General features: G+C 36.3%; 1 protein-coding gene across 1 annotated transcript; it reads left to right on the top strand.

The window, feature by feature from the left end:
• The first annotated feature begins 938 nt into the window (after positions 1 to 938).
• On the top strand, positions 939 to 7,251 carry LOC143150682 (uncharacterized). The gene is made up of 18 exons (XM_076319129.1): positions 939 to 1,397; positions 1,467 to 1,471; positions 1,635 to 1,699; positions 1,792 to 1,854; positions 2,004 to 2,026; positions 2,332 to 2,394; positions 2,484 to 2,765; positions 3,357 to 3,596; positions 3,738 to 3,800; positions 4,243 to 4,284; positions 4,327 to 4,616; positions 4,687 to 4,803; positions 4,932 to 5,022; positions 5,769 to 5,914; positions 6,039 to 6,171; positions 6,246 to 6,422; positions 6,658 to 6,765; positions 6,837 to 7,251. The coding sequence occupies exons 1-16, from the start codon at positions 1,182 to 1,184 to the stop codon at positions 6,294 to 6,296; spliced, it is 1,890 nt and encodes a 629-aa protein (XP_076175244.1). The 5' UTR covers positions 939 to 1,181; the 3' UTR covers positions 6,297 to 6,422; positions 6,658 to 6,765; positions 6,837 to 7,251.
• The last annotated feature ends 4,986 nt before the right edge of the window (positions 7,252 to 12,237 follow it).

Genomic DNA, 12,237 nt, shown 5'->3' on the forward strand with positions numbered 1-12,237 from the left:
AGGACGCACGAGGCACAGTTATGTCCTCGCTGTCGTTCCACGCAACTTCGATAATGATGTTACGGGTAAATTGTTTTTTTTTTTTTACACACCCATAGCTTCGAAGTGAAAATAACCGTCCCCCGTGCAGCCAACTGTTATTACATTTTCGTAGCTCGCGCAAAAAATTGTGCACGCGCAACAGTCACTGTACCGATCGATGATCGAAAGTGCATTCTTCGTCAAAGCGGGATGGAAATTGACACGGTACGAGATAAATCCTTAGAAAATTCCTACGTACCTTTCCCTTCGATTTTTAGAACCTTCCACACGTTCGGAAGATACATACTAAATTATCGAGTAACACAAATATATCCCAAACATTTCGACTGTTCGCGTTCGCTCGTCAAGTATTGTATCTCCGTCTCTCCGTTTATTATTAAAGCAGATGGAAATTGACACGGTGCGAGATAAATCTTTAGAAAATTCCTACGTACCTTTCCCTTCGATTTTTAGAACCTTCCACACGTTCGGAAGATACATACTAAATTATCGAGCAACACAAATATATCCCAAACATTTCGACTGTTCGCGTTCGCTCGTCAAGTATTGTATCTCCGTCTCTCCGTTTATTATTAAAGCAGATGGAAATTGACACGGTGTGAGATAAATCTTTAGAAAATTCCTACGTACCTTTCCCTTCGATTTTTAGAACCTTCCACACGTTCGGAAGATACATACTAAATTATCGAGTAACACAAATATATCCCAAACATTTCGACTGTTCGTGTCAAGTATTGTATCTCCGTCTCTCCGTTTATTATTCAGTGGCCGAGAGCACGCGGATACGTCTGTTCCGTGCAACGTCCAAATCGTTTCTGAGAACCAATATCGGAAGTAAAAATCGTCGAACCCCCGATATTGAAAAATGTGAGAGAAAAAAGGAGTATTATTTTGCGTCTCCTGGTTTTCTTGAGTTTGATGTGTATTTTACTCAAATTCCCACGTAAGTGGTAATCAAATCGATCGGTTTCGCGCGGGAGTCTATAATATCGGGAAATTATAGTCTATTTCTACGGACGAGCGACACGTTGGAAATTCGAGACAAAAACGTAAGTGCTTGAATAAAATATAATTGCGAGGTGTAGTCGGATGATGCGCCCGGTTTTACGCTCAGACGTACTTCGACATCGGACGAAAACATGGACGTGTTCCGAAGAGAGTACAACACCTATTATTCCTTGTTGTGTATCACTGGCTTGTGGCCATTCGACAACTCGATCTTCACAAACGTTCAAAGAGTGATCTTCTGTCTCATTCCGCTCAGCTGTATAGTGGTCCAGGTAACGTACACTCAACGTACACTCAACGTACACTTAACGTACACTACCTACGTTACTGTGAATTTTTATCCTGCGGTCATTCGATGATTTATGCGTACAATTTCTCCTCAGTTCGGTACAGTAACTCGATAGTCTTGCTCCTAGAAATTGTAAGCCCTTTTATTCCTATTTTAAAACGATTAAAAAATTTTGGTCACTTACCGTATGGAATGTTCTTTAAAAATCTACACTTTTCGGGAAACCTACATTGTACGATACGTTTCAATTGTACCGGTATAGTTTCTAATTTCAATTTACTGTATAATGATATAGTTCTATAAGTATGTTAAAATATAATGGATGTTTCGACTGTTACGTTGATTTATTTTTTATCAAATGTAACTAATCTCTTAAGGGGGTCTCTTAAGTGCAGACCGGTGCTCGATAAATGCGATAGTATTTAACATTTATGACGTTCACTGAATCAAAGATTCTTTTGTAACTTGTATCAATTTGACGTATTTGTTGTACATGTTTTTCAATGTTTTTGGTCGTTGATTTTAGTCTGATCAATTTTGAAACACGGTATACACGAACCAGTGTTACAATTTCGATAATAGTGTTGTGTGTATTTTCTGATTTCTCCTCTATTTATATGTTGTGAACAACACACTACACGTTGCTTTTGCGAATTTCTTTTAGATTCGGACAACAAAAATTATGTTGTATCTATCACAAGCGTTAAATTAGAAACTTCGTCTTATTCTTTCGTCTCGTTTTACGATTAAAAGTGTAATGAACTCGTAACTTGAGATTCAACTACCTGCGAATCGTGAAGTTGGTCGCTGAACTTCAAAGCGACGCCACTCGCGTGTTATCAGTTTGATAACATTAATGCAAGCTAACAACTCTTATATTTCTTCTCCTACCTTTTCGAGAGTATTATTAACGGATTGAGAAAGTTCTTCTGATCAAAATGAGAGAAGATATTTAATCTTTACATTATATGTTATACGAATCATTTTCAAAGAACTCTCAACTACGTATAATTAAAAATAGTCCGAATACGGTCATGTTTGGTCTCGTTTTCATCGTGAGAATCTCGCCAATCCATTAACAATACTCTCGCGAAGATAAAACGAGAAATATAAAAGTTGAAGAATTTAAACACCGATGAAAAAGGATTCGAGGACATTTGTCAAATTGTTTACTGTAACGAGACTTTCTTACTCCTTCGCTTTATCGATTTCATTTTCCATAATCACGATATGTAATTTTTGTGCTTCTTTTTTCAGTACGAACTCGTTTTCTTGTGATTGTCAACTAATGAATAAATTATTTCAGTTTACAACGCTATTGATGTCTGAGATTACGTTGAAGAATATATTATTAATGATAACCTGGAGTTTTCCAATGATATTGTTCGTTTTACGATACGTCGGTATAATCTTCAATTTCTCAACTGTAAGTAACCAGACACGAGTTAGATTCACCCTTCGACATTGATTTCGTTCGCGTTCCTTCCGCTTGTCAACCAATTACAATAGTGGCTCCTATATCTGAACAATTTTCAAATATCTCGTAACTAAATATTATCAAAATCATATCGTGTTTGGTCTTATTTTAATCAGAAAAATCTCATTATTGCGTTCCAAATTTTTTCATAAGAATAAAACCAAAAATTTGAACATTTTCTTACAAAGTAACGGAACCATCAAATACATGTACTTTCTCTAAACTTGAAATAGAAATTTTTCTAGAGATTTTGAAAATATAATTTTTTTAATTTGGAGATTCTAAAAATGATAATTTAAAAAATTTGAAGATTTTAAAAATAATGATTTTATTTTTAAAATTGAGGATTCTTATTAATATCTTTTTCACGACACGTATTTGATGCTTCGAAACCCCTAGAGGGTGAGAATAGCGACGATCGTATAAGTTGAATCTAACAATTATACGAAACACTACTATACCATGAAATTACAAGAATCGATAAATTTTTGATTGTTGAAACGGAACTAAAACGATTTAAATGTCTTTGTCTGACCGCAGCTGAGATATGTCTATAGTCACATACAAACTGATTGCAACACGATAAAAAATCCGACCGAAATGGAGATACTAATGAAGTATGTAAAGGAATCAAGGCGTGTAGTACGAATGTTTTTCCGTAAGATGTTCAACAAATATATTTATTATAGCCTTTGTTGCCCGAAGAAGCGAGCCCGTGGATATCCTAATTTCGAATCCACGTTTTACTCGTTGATCCTTTCAATGTGTCGAGCTATAAAAGTTTCCTAAAAAACAGTCAAAATTCCGTTGCAAAAAACGGAACAGTTTCACTTTACGTACACGTTACGATAACAAATTTATACCGAAAAAGAAAATGTCGAAACAGAATTTAAGTTTAATTCAATCTTTTACGATTTGCAGCTTGGCACCGAACTTGTATTCAATATGTTAACAAAGCCTACTCTACAATTGATACTGTTCGATGTATTAGAATACAAGAAATATTCGTTCGATTTCACAAATCGATCAATACTCGTCGATTGATCGGTTAATTCGTTGGGATTTTTCAATAAAAAAATAATTTAACATCTGTCCATGCTACCCTTCTCTCGCGAGGGTTCCAATCGATCGCTAATCGATCATTATTTACAATCTAATATTCACAAGTGATTTACATGCCCCTTCGCTTCCAAGATTTTGAATTTTGCACGGATACGCTCCTACACGATAAGAGCTCCAATCGATATTCTTGGAGTGTTCAATGATTTCCAATATTTACCACGATGAACTCTCCCTGGTTGTTACTATTATCTCATGAAAAAGTGTCTCGTGAAGCTACTGCCTCTTGTAGACTCCCAACGTGGACAGCCAATGAGTCCTTAACGATAACAAGGCGCGCACCAATATCGAACAGTATTGATTGTAGAGCTACGGATCAAAATGGCCAGGAATCCCTTCTGACAAAAATGTATCGCGAAATTGTGTTTGCGTTTCTATAAGATTCATGTAGAGACTTATTCAACAATTGCTCCAAACTCTAGAGGTATGTTTAGCTGGAATAGTTTTCGTCTCTACACTGTTATTGGTCGCGATTTTGCTCGACGCTGTGGCGCCCCTGGACGAACCTCGATCCGAATATCTGAGAGCCTTGGGGTATATCGTTCATCAACAAAAGTACGTCAATTTGGTATCCGTGCACGTGATAATGACGACCATAATCGGAATGTTGACGATAACGTGCAGCGAATCGATGCTCACTGTTGTTGCGCACTATTTATGCGGTCTGTTCAAAATAACCAGGTATTAATTTCTATCGCGACGTATTTTATTTAATGGAATTTAGTTATTATTTTTCAATCTCCTTATTCAGTTATCGTATACAACGTGCAGTGAACAACGCGGCCAAAGAGAACACGATGTCGAAACAGGACGTCTCGAATTTCGGTAGCATTCAGAAGGCTGTGGAGATGCATAAAAAAACAATTAAGTTAGTAAAATTGATTCAAACTTCGTAGCAATGTTTCTTATCCGTGGACGTTATTACCGAATTACCTTCTTCTCTTGCGTACGGTTCGTCAACCTTCGATAATGGTTGCACCGTGCCCGTGATAACAGCATCATCAATACAATGATAAGTGAGCTGATGTGGTCCTATTTAATGGCGATTCTGATGGTTGTGGCCTCGTTTGCTGTGAACATGTACCGTGTAAGTACCACTATGATGGTTCAACGACTATATTCTCCTAAGATATCTTCGCACCTCGAAACGGTTGAGACAATTTGTACGATTGGACTTTAACCCGACTCTTTGTAGCCGAGTGGAATAAAAAAGTGTCCCATCTTGTAAAATAACCGAAGACAAGCTACACGATGGGACTATTAATATCACATCCCCGTAATTAAATATCTAATCGATCTGTTTTTTATTTTTGGTCATTTTGTATAATTTTACGTGTTTAAAAAATTTCCCTCGAAGAATTAAGGACGACGTACGATTCCCGATTTCTAGATATTGTTACATTTAATTAAATGTATACATTTAATTCATAGAATTGATTCGTTACGAAAGAATACTACTAAGTTTTTTACGTTAATAATCAAAGGAAAGTGTGATCAATTTCGGATACAGGTGTGCGAAATGATTTAACTAAAATTGTTTTAATGTAAAAATACGTATCCAGAAAAATTCTAAATTCTGTCCAATTGCACACGCGACATTAGTTCCTCCCGTATGGTGTTTCTCAACTGTTGGAAATATCGTTACTCTAGAAGAATTCCTAGAGAATGTAAACATTGCGAAATAATACAGGTTACACGAAACATAACACCGGTCACAGTACGGATACTTTCAGTACACGTGTAATATACACGTGTGCAATTAAATTCTGTTTTTGCAAGGAACGTTTTAGGGAGCTTCGTTTTTTCGTAAAAACGTTTCATCCTGTGTGACAGTTTTTCTTAGCGGTTGTGGAGTTGACCGATATACTCGAAATTGTCTTCAGTGGTCTGGTAGTGTTCATCCATCTGGTGATCATGTTCTTGAACAACTATAGCGGGCAATTGATACTGGACGACAGCGTGGATGTTTTTTATGAGACGTGAGTTCATATTTCGAACATTGTTCGTACACTGAGAGATCTCTTCGTTTCTGTTACGCGATAAATTCACCAAAGTTGAACCGCGAGTACGAAAATACTGACGCGGCTCTATTTAATGATACAGATACAACTCCATGTGGTATTGTATCCCGCTGAGAATGCAGAAACAACTTTTGTTGATAATGCACAGGAGCTCGATCGAATGTGCGTTTAATCTCTCCGGTTTATTCGTGCCGTGTTACCAGGGCTTTTCGACGGTAATTTTCAACGTTTCTACGTCTAGGAATGGCTACCAGTCTACGATACCACGTTAAAAGCAATTACATTTCAGATGGTCAGTACATCCTTCTCGTATTTTACTATGCTCTATTCGATACAATAGAGCGCGTAGCAACGACGATCATGGTTAGTAGTTATCATAAAGTTAATGGCACTCAGAGGCATCCACGATTAAAAACAACATGCAATTACGAAGTGCCTTGTCGGTAACGTGTTACTTCGTCTTCAGGTAACGTACCAGTACGTTTATATTTTAGTAATTTAATGATCGTTCGTGTAATCAGTGGCAAGTTTTAGTTAGTTGTGTATACTGAATAATTTTTGTAAGATTTCGAAAAAATCGATCAATTTTTCTCGTACATTGGTATCAATATCAAAATTCATCTCTCATTGGAAATAATTTAATAAATATTCAAATCGTTGGAAGCTTTCGGTATTGTAAATCTAAAGTTGTTTACCTCCAGGTAAAACATTGTTTGCTCAATGTTTCGAATTTCAATGTATTTTTAATACGACTTGTGCTATTTTTGAGATCGTTTTTGAGAAGGACAACTGTGTAGAAAACCCTGCAGGTGAGGATCTCGTAATAAATAAATAATCGTGTCTTTCTGTAGCGAGTAGTTTTTTGCTTTTCATCTTGCAGATGTTTCACAACTCACAGCGACACGAACGTACTATAATCTGAGTTGAACTCCATCAGTGACCGTAAAAAGTGTCGAATGTTTAACGATGGCGATTCGTGAAACAAATACGCTGATTGAGCTTCGAAGGGAGTATTATTTAAGAAATACAAACCGTACATTGTGCTCGAAACACTCTTGGATTATTGTTATCGCTAAATGTATACGAGGTACCAACCGTGACTCGAATGGACTAAAATTTAGATTTACTACACTGTTATAATTATTTCTCATCGAATATCGAAAGCTCGGGAATTACCAATTTAAATAAAATTTAACTAAGAAATTTATCTCGAGACTGTTGTTACTCGTTCTAAACAATTATTTCTCGAACTACATCTCCTCAAATTTATGTAAATCCGATTACATATTTACAATATGCGTTACATATGCGTTATATATTTACAATAATGTCTCCTACAGACTCTTGTCCTCGAAAATAAACCGAAATATATTTTTCATTCATACAGATGTTGTTGGATATAAACGACACGTTTCTCGTGCATTTCTGTGACATATTTTTCTCAATTCTAATTTCCTTTCCAGCCGATATTTACTCGTCGCAACAAGTAGAATAATTTTTTCAATTTAATGCGCAACTTCCGAGAAAAGTGCATTCGGATGTTAAAGGGAATTGTATATACAGTAGAGCCGGCAGTTTTCACCATGGAAAGTGTATTTCCCTCGAAAGTGGAAGACGCGAATAAAAAGATGAAGATAACCGACGTACCAATTTAGGCTAGATCTTAACCGAGATTTCTACGCACCTGTCTACCCAAGAAGGAATGCTTGAGTATGTTTTTAAGAGAAGGAACGCCGCTCGACGTATCTCGAGGGCATTTCTATGCACGTTCACACTGTTTTATAATGAAACGCATGAATCTTCGAGTGTTCTACCCCGTTTCGGTGCTTCGAGTATTCTTCGAGGCTTTCCTTGTTTGTCTTTCCAGTATCCATCCTTCTCTGGTCCCGTTTGTACTGTAGAAAAATGAAATGTTGACACACCATCCACAAGTTGAACCAATACAGATGAAGGGTGAATCATTTGCTCGAAATCCTACTTTTTAGGTTCTCGACGGTTACAATGCATGGTAACGGAATCTCTGTACTCGTGAGTCAATGAAAATTATCGAGATAAATGCAATCGTATATATTTAAGAAAATTAAAAGTCTTTTCAATGGACGAAACGACTAAGTCTGTCTAACTGTGTAATTATTAAATACTGAAAGTTAAATTTTTGCATTAGATAAATTATGCATTGAATAATGAATAATTATACATTTCTTCCATAAGAGTTCGAAGAACGATCAGGTTACTCGCAATATCGAAAGCAATAGTTTCTTCGGTGGTAATCTTCCTGTGTAAATTTCGTTCCATTTTCGTTTTCGTTATAATATCAAGTATTAATTTCGAGGTGTAATGTTGGCGCAATTTGAATAATTTTATTTAAGTATTCAAAAACCGAGCAGAGTATAATCAACACACGATAACCGATTCTTCCCACATTTTTCAGTTATAACCGGTTCGCTTCTTTCGATATTTTAAATCGTTCAAACACAGCACACGCGTTTTAAGAATTGAAAAAAGAAAGGACGTTGGTTCGATTTAATAAAAAAAAAAAAGAAAAAACTCTAAAAACTCGATCTCAATGTTCACACTAATCGATACTCTTACCCTGTCCACGGTAGCTTCGCGTAAGAAAGGACAAAGAATCCACACCGGACCACGATGAAAACGAATACATCTACGTCAATGTCACTCTGTCGCGATCTGTCTCGTTCGTTACACGATGGATTTCTATTTGCGATCGACACGGTCAATAATGACAATATATGTGCGAACAGTCGCGTCACTGTTACGCCACGAACGGTTCCCCTTACCCCCGTGTCGGTTCAACTTGTGGGTGGTGTGTCAGCATCTCATCTCTCTATCCATTGTACTCGAGGGAATACCGAGAGCAAACACGTAGAGGTCCACTTCGTCCAATGTCCGTATCAATTCTGAGAACTACCATCGGGAATAAAAATTCCGAACCCCACGGTTTCGACAAATAAGAGGGTAAAATGAAAATGTTTCCGTATCGGCAAATAAGAGGGTAAAACGGGAATGTTTTTCGTGTCGCGCGCCGGTTCACGTGAGCTCGATATTTCTTGGTTTTTAAATTTCCCCGACAACGGTAATCAAATCGATCGGTTTCGCGCTGAAACCTGTAATTTCGATGTATTATTGTCTATTTCTATGGACAAGCTACGGGCTGGGAATTCGAGACAAAAACGTAACACCGTGAATAAAACATGACACCGAGGTGTAGTCGGACGATGCGCCCGGTTTTGCGCTCAGATCTTCTTCGGCATTGGACAAGAAGATGGACGTATTCCAAGGACCCTACAACATCTACTATTTCGTGTTGTGCATCACTGGCCTGTGGCCGTTCGACAACTCAATCCTCACGAAGATTCAACGAACGATTTTCAGCATCGTTATTGTCTGCTGTCTAGCGGTCCAGGTAACTAAATCGCGTCTGTCTTTGTATTCGCGTAGCTGTGAAATTTTATCCAATGGCTATCCGTCATCGACGATACAGTGGAGATCCATTTATGCAAACCCAACGGTGGACAAACGATTCGCGTGACGGTGTAGGTTCGTGTAATGGAATTATTATTAAATTGATCATTACCGAAAGTAATACTTCGTCGAAGCGATTACCGTTAACGTGACAATTGACGAAAGTAATAGTTTGTCAAAGTGATTACCGTTAAATTATTATTAATCTACATCGTGCGTAACGTTTCGTTCGTATAATCGGATCCGATCGCACAACTTAGCTCGTTCTGTGGATTATGACGATATTTCAATCTTTGTAGAAATTCTTCCAATTTTCACTTCAGTCTCGTATTTTTTTTTTTTTTTTATTTCAGCACGATATATTCCAGTTTTTCGTTCGTGCAGATTTAACACAACTTGCGAATAACTTGAATTGTTATTTTTTTTTTAATAAAAATACAAAACATGTCGAAAATAATATTCATCGAAAGAATAATTAAATACTGGGTGTAATGTTGAAAGTGATCGATAGTATGACTCGACATCAAATAACTTTAATTTTGTGTACCTGCTCTTGGTATCGATAACTTAAATTCTGTCTTTGCAATGTTCTAATATATTTTCCCATGATAAATCTGTTTCTTTAAAATTCACATCTTCGTTTTTCAAATAACCCATCAAAGAAATATTTAAAATATTTATCTAATCCTTTGCAGTCGTCCTTTCATTCATTCGATGAATAACACGATCAAACGCAGTCAAACAGCCCCATACCATGATGTTTCGTTCTAATAAATGGAATTCTACTGTACATTCTTTTCCTTGATCTAACAGTAAATTTTTGTCCATTCATCGTGTTATTAAACTTTTAATCGATATTAATTCAAATGATCCAGTTGAAGAAAAAAAAACATACTTTTTTCTTCTTTGTTTAATTTTTTCATCGTGAAATCGTTCTCTTAATAAATAAATTATAAAATTAATTGACAGTACCGATGTTTATTAATTCAGCGGTGAAAGAGTTAATATCGTCACGTAAACTTCTTTAACAATTCATGCTGTCGTTGTTACGTCCTGTGATTGTCGACTAATGAACGAAACATTTTTTCAGTTAACAACGCTAGCAATGACCGAGCTTACGATGAGGAATTTATTAATGACGTTAACCTTCAGCGGGCCGTTGATATTGTTCCTTTTACGATATATCGGTTTTATCTCGAATTTTCCAACCGTAAGTTACCAAATACAATATTGACTACTTTTGGCTCGCAAAATTGATTTCTCTTTCAATTCTGCAGCCCGAAAAAGCTTCGTAGCGTGTTTCTAATTTAGTTTTGCCAGTCATTGGAGTCTGAACGAAGAGTGTCGAAATAGCTTTCGAACGAAATTTTCATTGTACAATACGCATGTAAAAAGATTGCATTCGAAGTTCATTCAGGAATCATCTGAGCACATAAATAACGTGTCTGTCTGATGCTTGAAGAAACAAAAAATAGTATTGCTAAAATAACGAATTGTACACTGGTTAATCATTGTGATTCATAGTAAATGTGTTACGAATACAATATTATTTCTGTTGTAAATTAATGAGACAGATCTTAGATCTGAGAGACCTTATTTATCTTGTTGAGCTGTAATCGAATCGCTGAATTTGGAAGGGTGAAATTTCAACTTGTTTTTAAAAATGGGAGATTCTTAAACAGATATGTTTACAACAATTTCTAACGTGTTTAAATTATCGAAAGTGACACACAAGATGTTTCTCGAACACTCGTCGAAAAGTATGCGTCAAAGTCTTGTTCTTTGTGACGAAATGGGCGGGAGATTTGAAATACGTTTCAAAAAATTTAACTGAGTGTTACGAGATTAAATGGACTTGCTATGATCTTACTATTCTCTTTGATCACAGATCAGAATACTCTATGAGAACCTACAGAATGATTACAAAACGATACAGAATCCGAACGAACTGAAGATACTAGCGAATTATCTAAACTCTTCGCGGCGTTTGAACTTGATATTGTTGGGTAAGAAATTCGATGAATATTGTTCCGTCGATACATTGCAAAGAAAATAATTCTCAAATCCTCCGCATTTCACGCCCTAACTGTCCTCTTTTAATCATTCTTTTCTTTACGCGACATTCCTACTATGTAAAGATCGTAAGTTGCCAACATATTAATCGTTCTACTTCGAATTACACACATTTTGTTTATTAACTAAGGCAATCACATACGACTCTATCGAGTAATAAAGTCACGAAGAAGAAATAAAATTCCTCTACCTTTCGTAATATAATCCTAATAAATTCTACCTAACAAACATTCTCAAGGATAAGTATCACAATTAAGTAAAATTTTCTCGTTTACTCGCTCTACACATCCGATCAACTGTTTTCTTTAAATAACTTTTCCATCCCATTTTCGATAGATAATTGTACGTTTGCAATTCCTTATTACCCATGGAACTTTATTAACATTTTATCTACCAGAACTACTCAAATTTTTATCACTTTTTAACATACTCCTTTAGAGTGCAATATATCGTTCAGAACTATACTAAAGATACCTTTAACTTTATAAAAGATATACACGAGGAATTTTGTTATGCAGTAAGATCATACATATGAAACGGTTTTGAATATTTTCCATGGATACGGAAATTCCATTCCTGTGCAATGTTATCACTTAGCACCTAAATGCGAGGATTCTTGGTGAGGATTGGGTGAAACAAGAGCCTAGTCCCTTTGCCCCTCTTTCAGTTTGTAGGGACTTAATAACTTACGATTTCTGCATAGTACCCATAACGTCTGGGTCGGT

Source organism: Ptiloglossa arizonensis, chromosome 8, assembly GCF_051014685.1.
Source record: "Ptiloglossa arizonensis isolate GNS036 chromosome 8, iyPtiAriz1_principal, whole genome shotgun sequence".
NCBI lineage: Eukaryota > Metazoa > Arthropoda > Insecta > Hymenoptera > Colletidae > Ptiloglossa > Ptiloglossa arizonensis.

What these genes read in the sequence shown, in the direction of transcription:
- LOC143150682 (XM_076319129.1), top strand. Translation starts at nt 1,182, where the DNA reads ATGGACGTGTTCCGAAGAGAGTACAACACCTATTATTCCTTGTTGTGT. An exon ending in TGATTTATTTTTTATCAAAT is followed by an intron (nt 1,700 to 1,791) that starts GTAACTAATCTC and finishes ACTGAATCAAAG; the next exon opens with ATTCTTTTGTAACTTGTATC. An exon ending in TACAATTGATACTGTTCGAT is followed by an intron (nt 3,801 to 4,242) that starts GTATTAGAATAC and finishes TATTGATTGTAG; the next exon opens with AGCTACGGATCAAAATGGCC.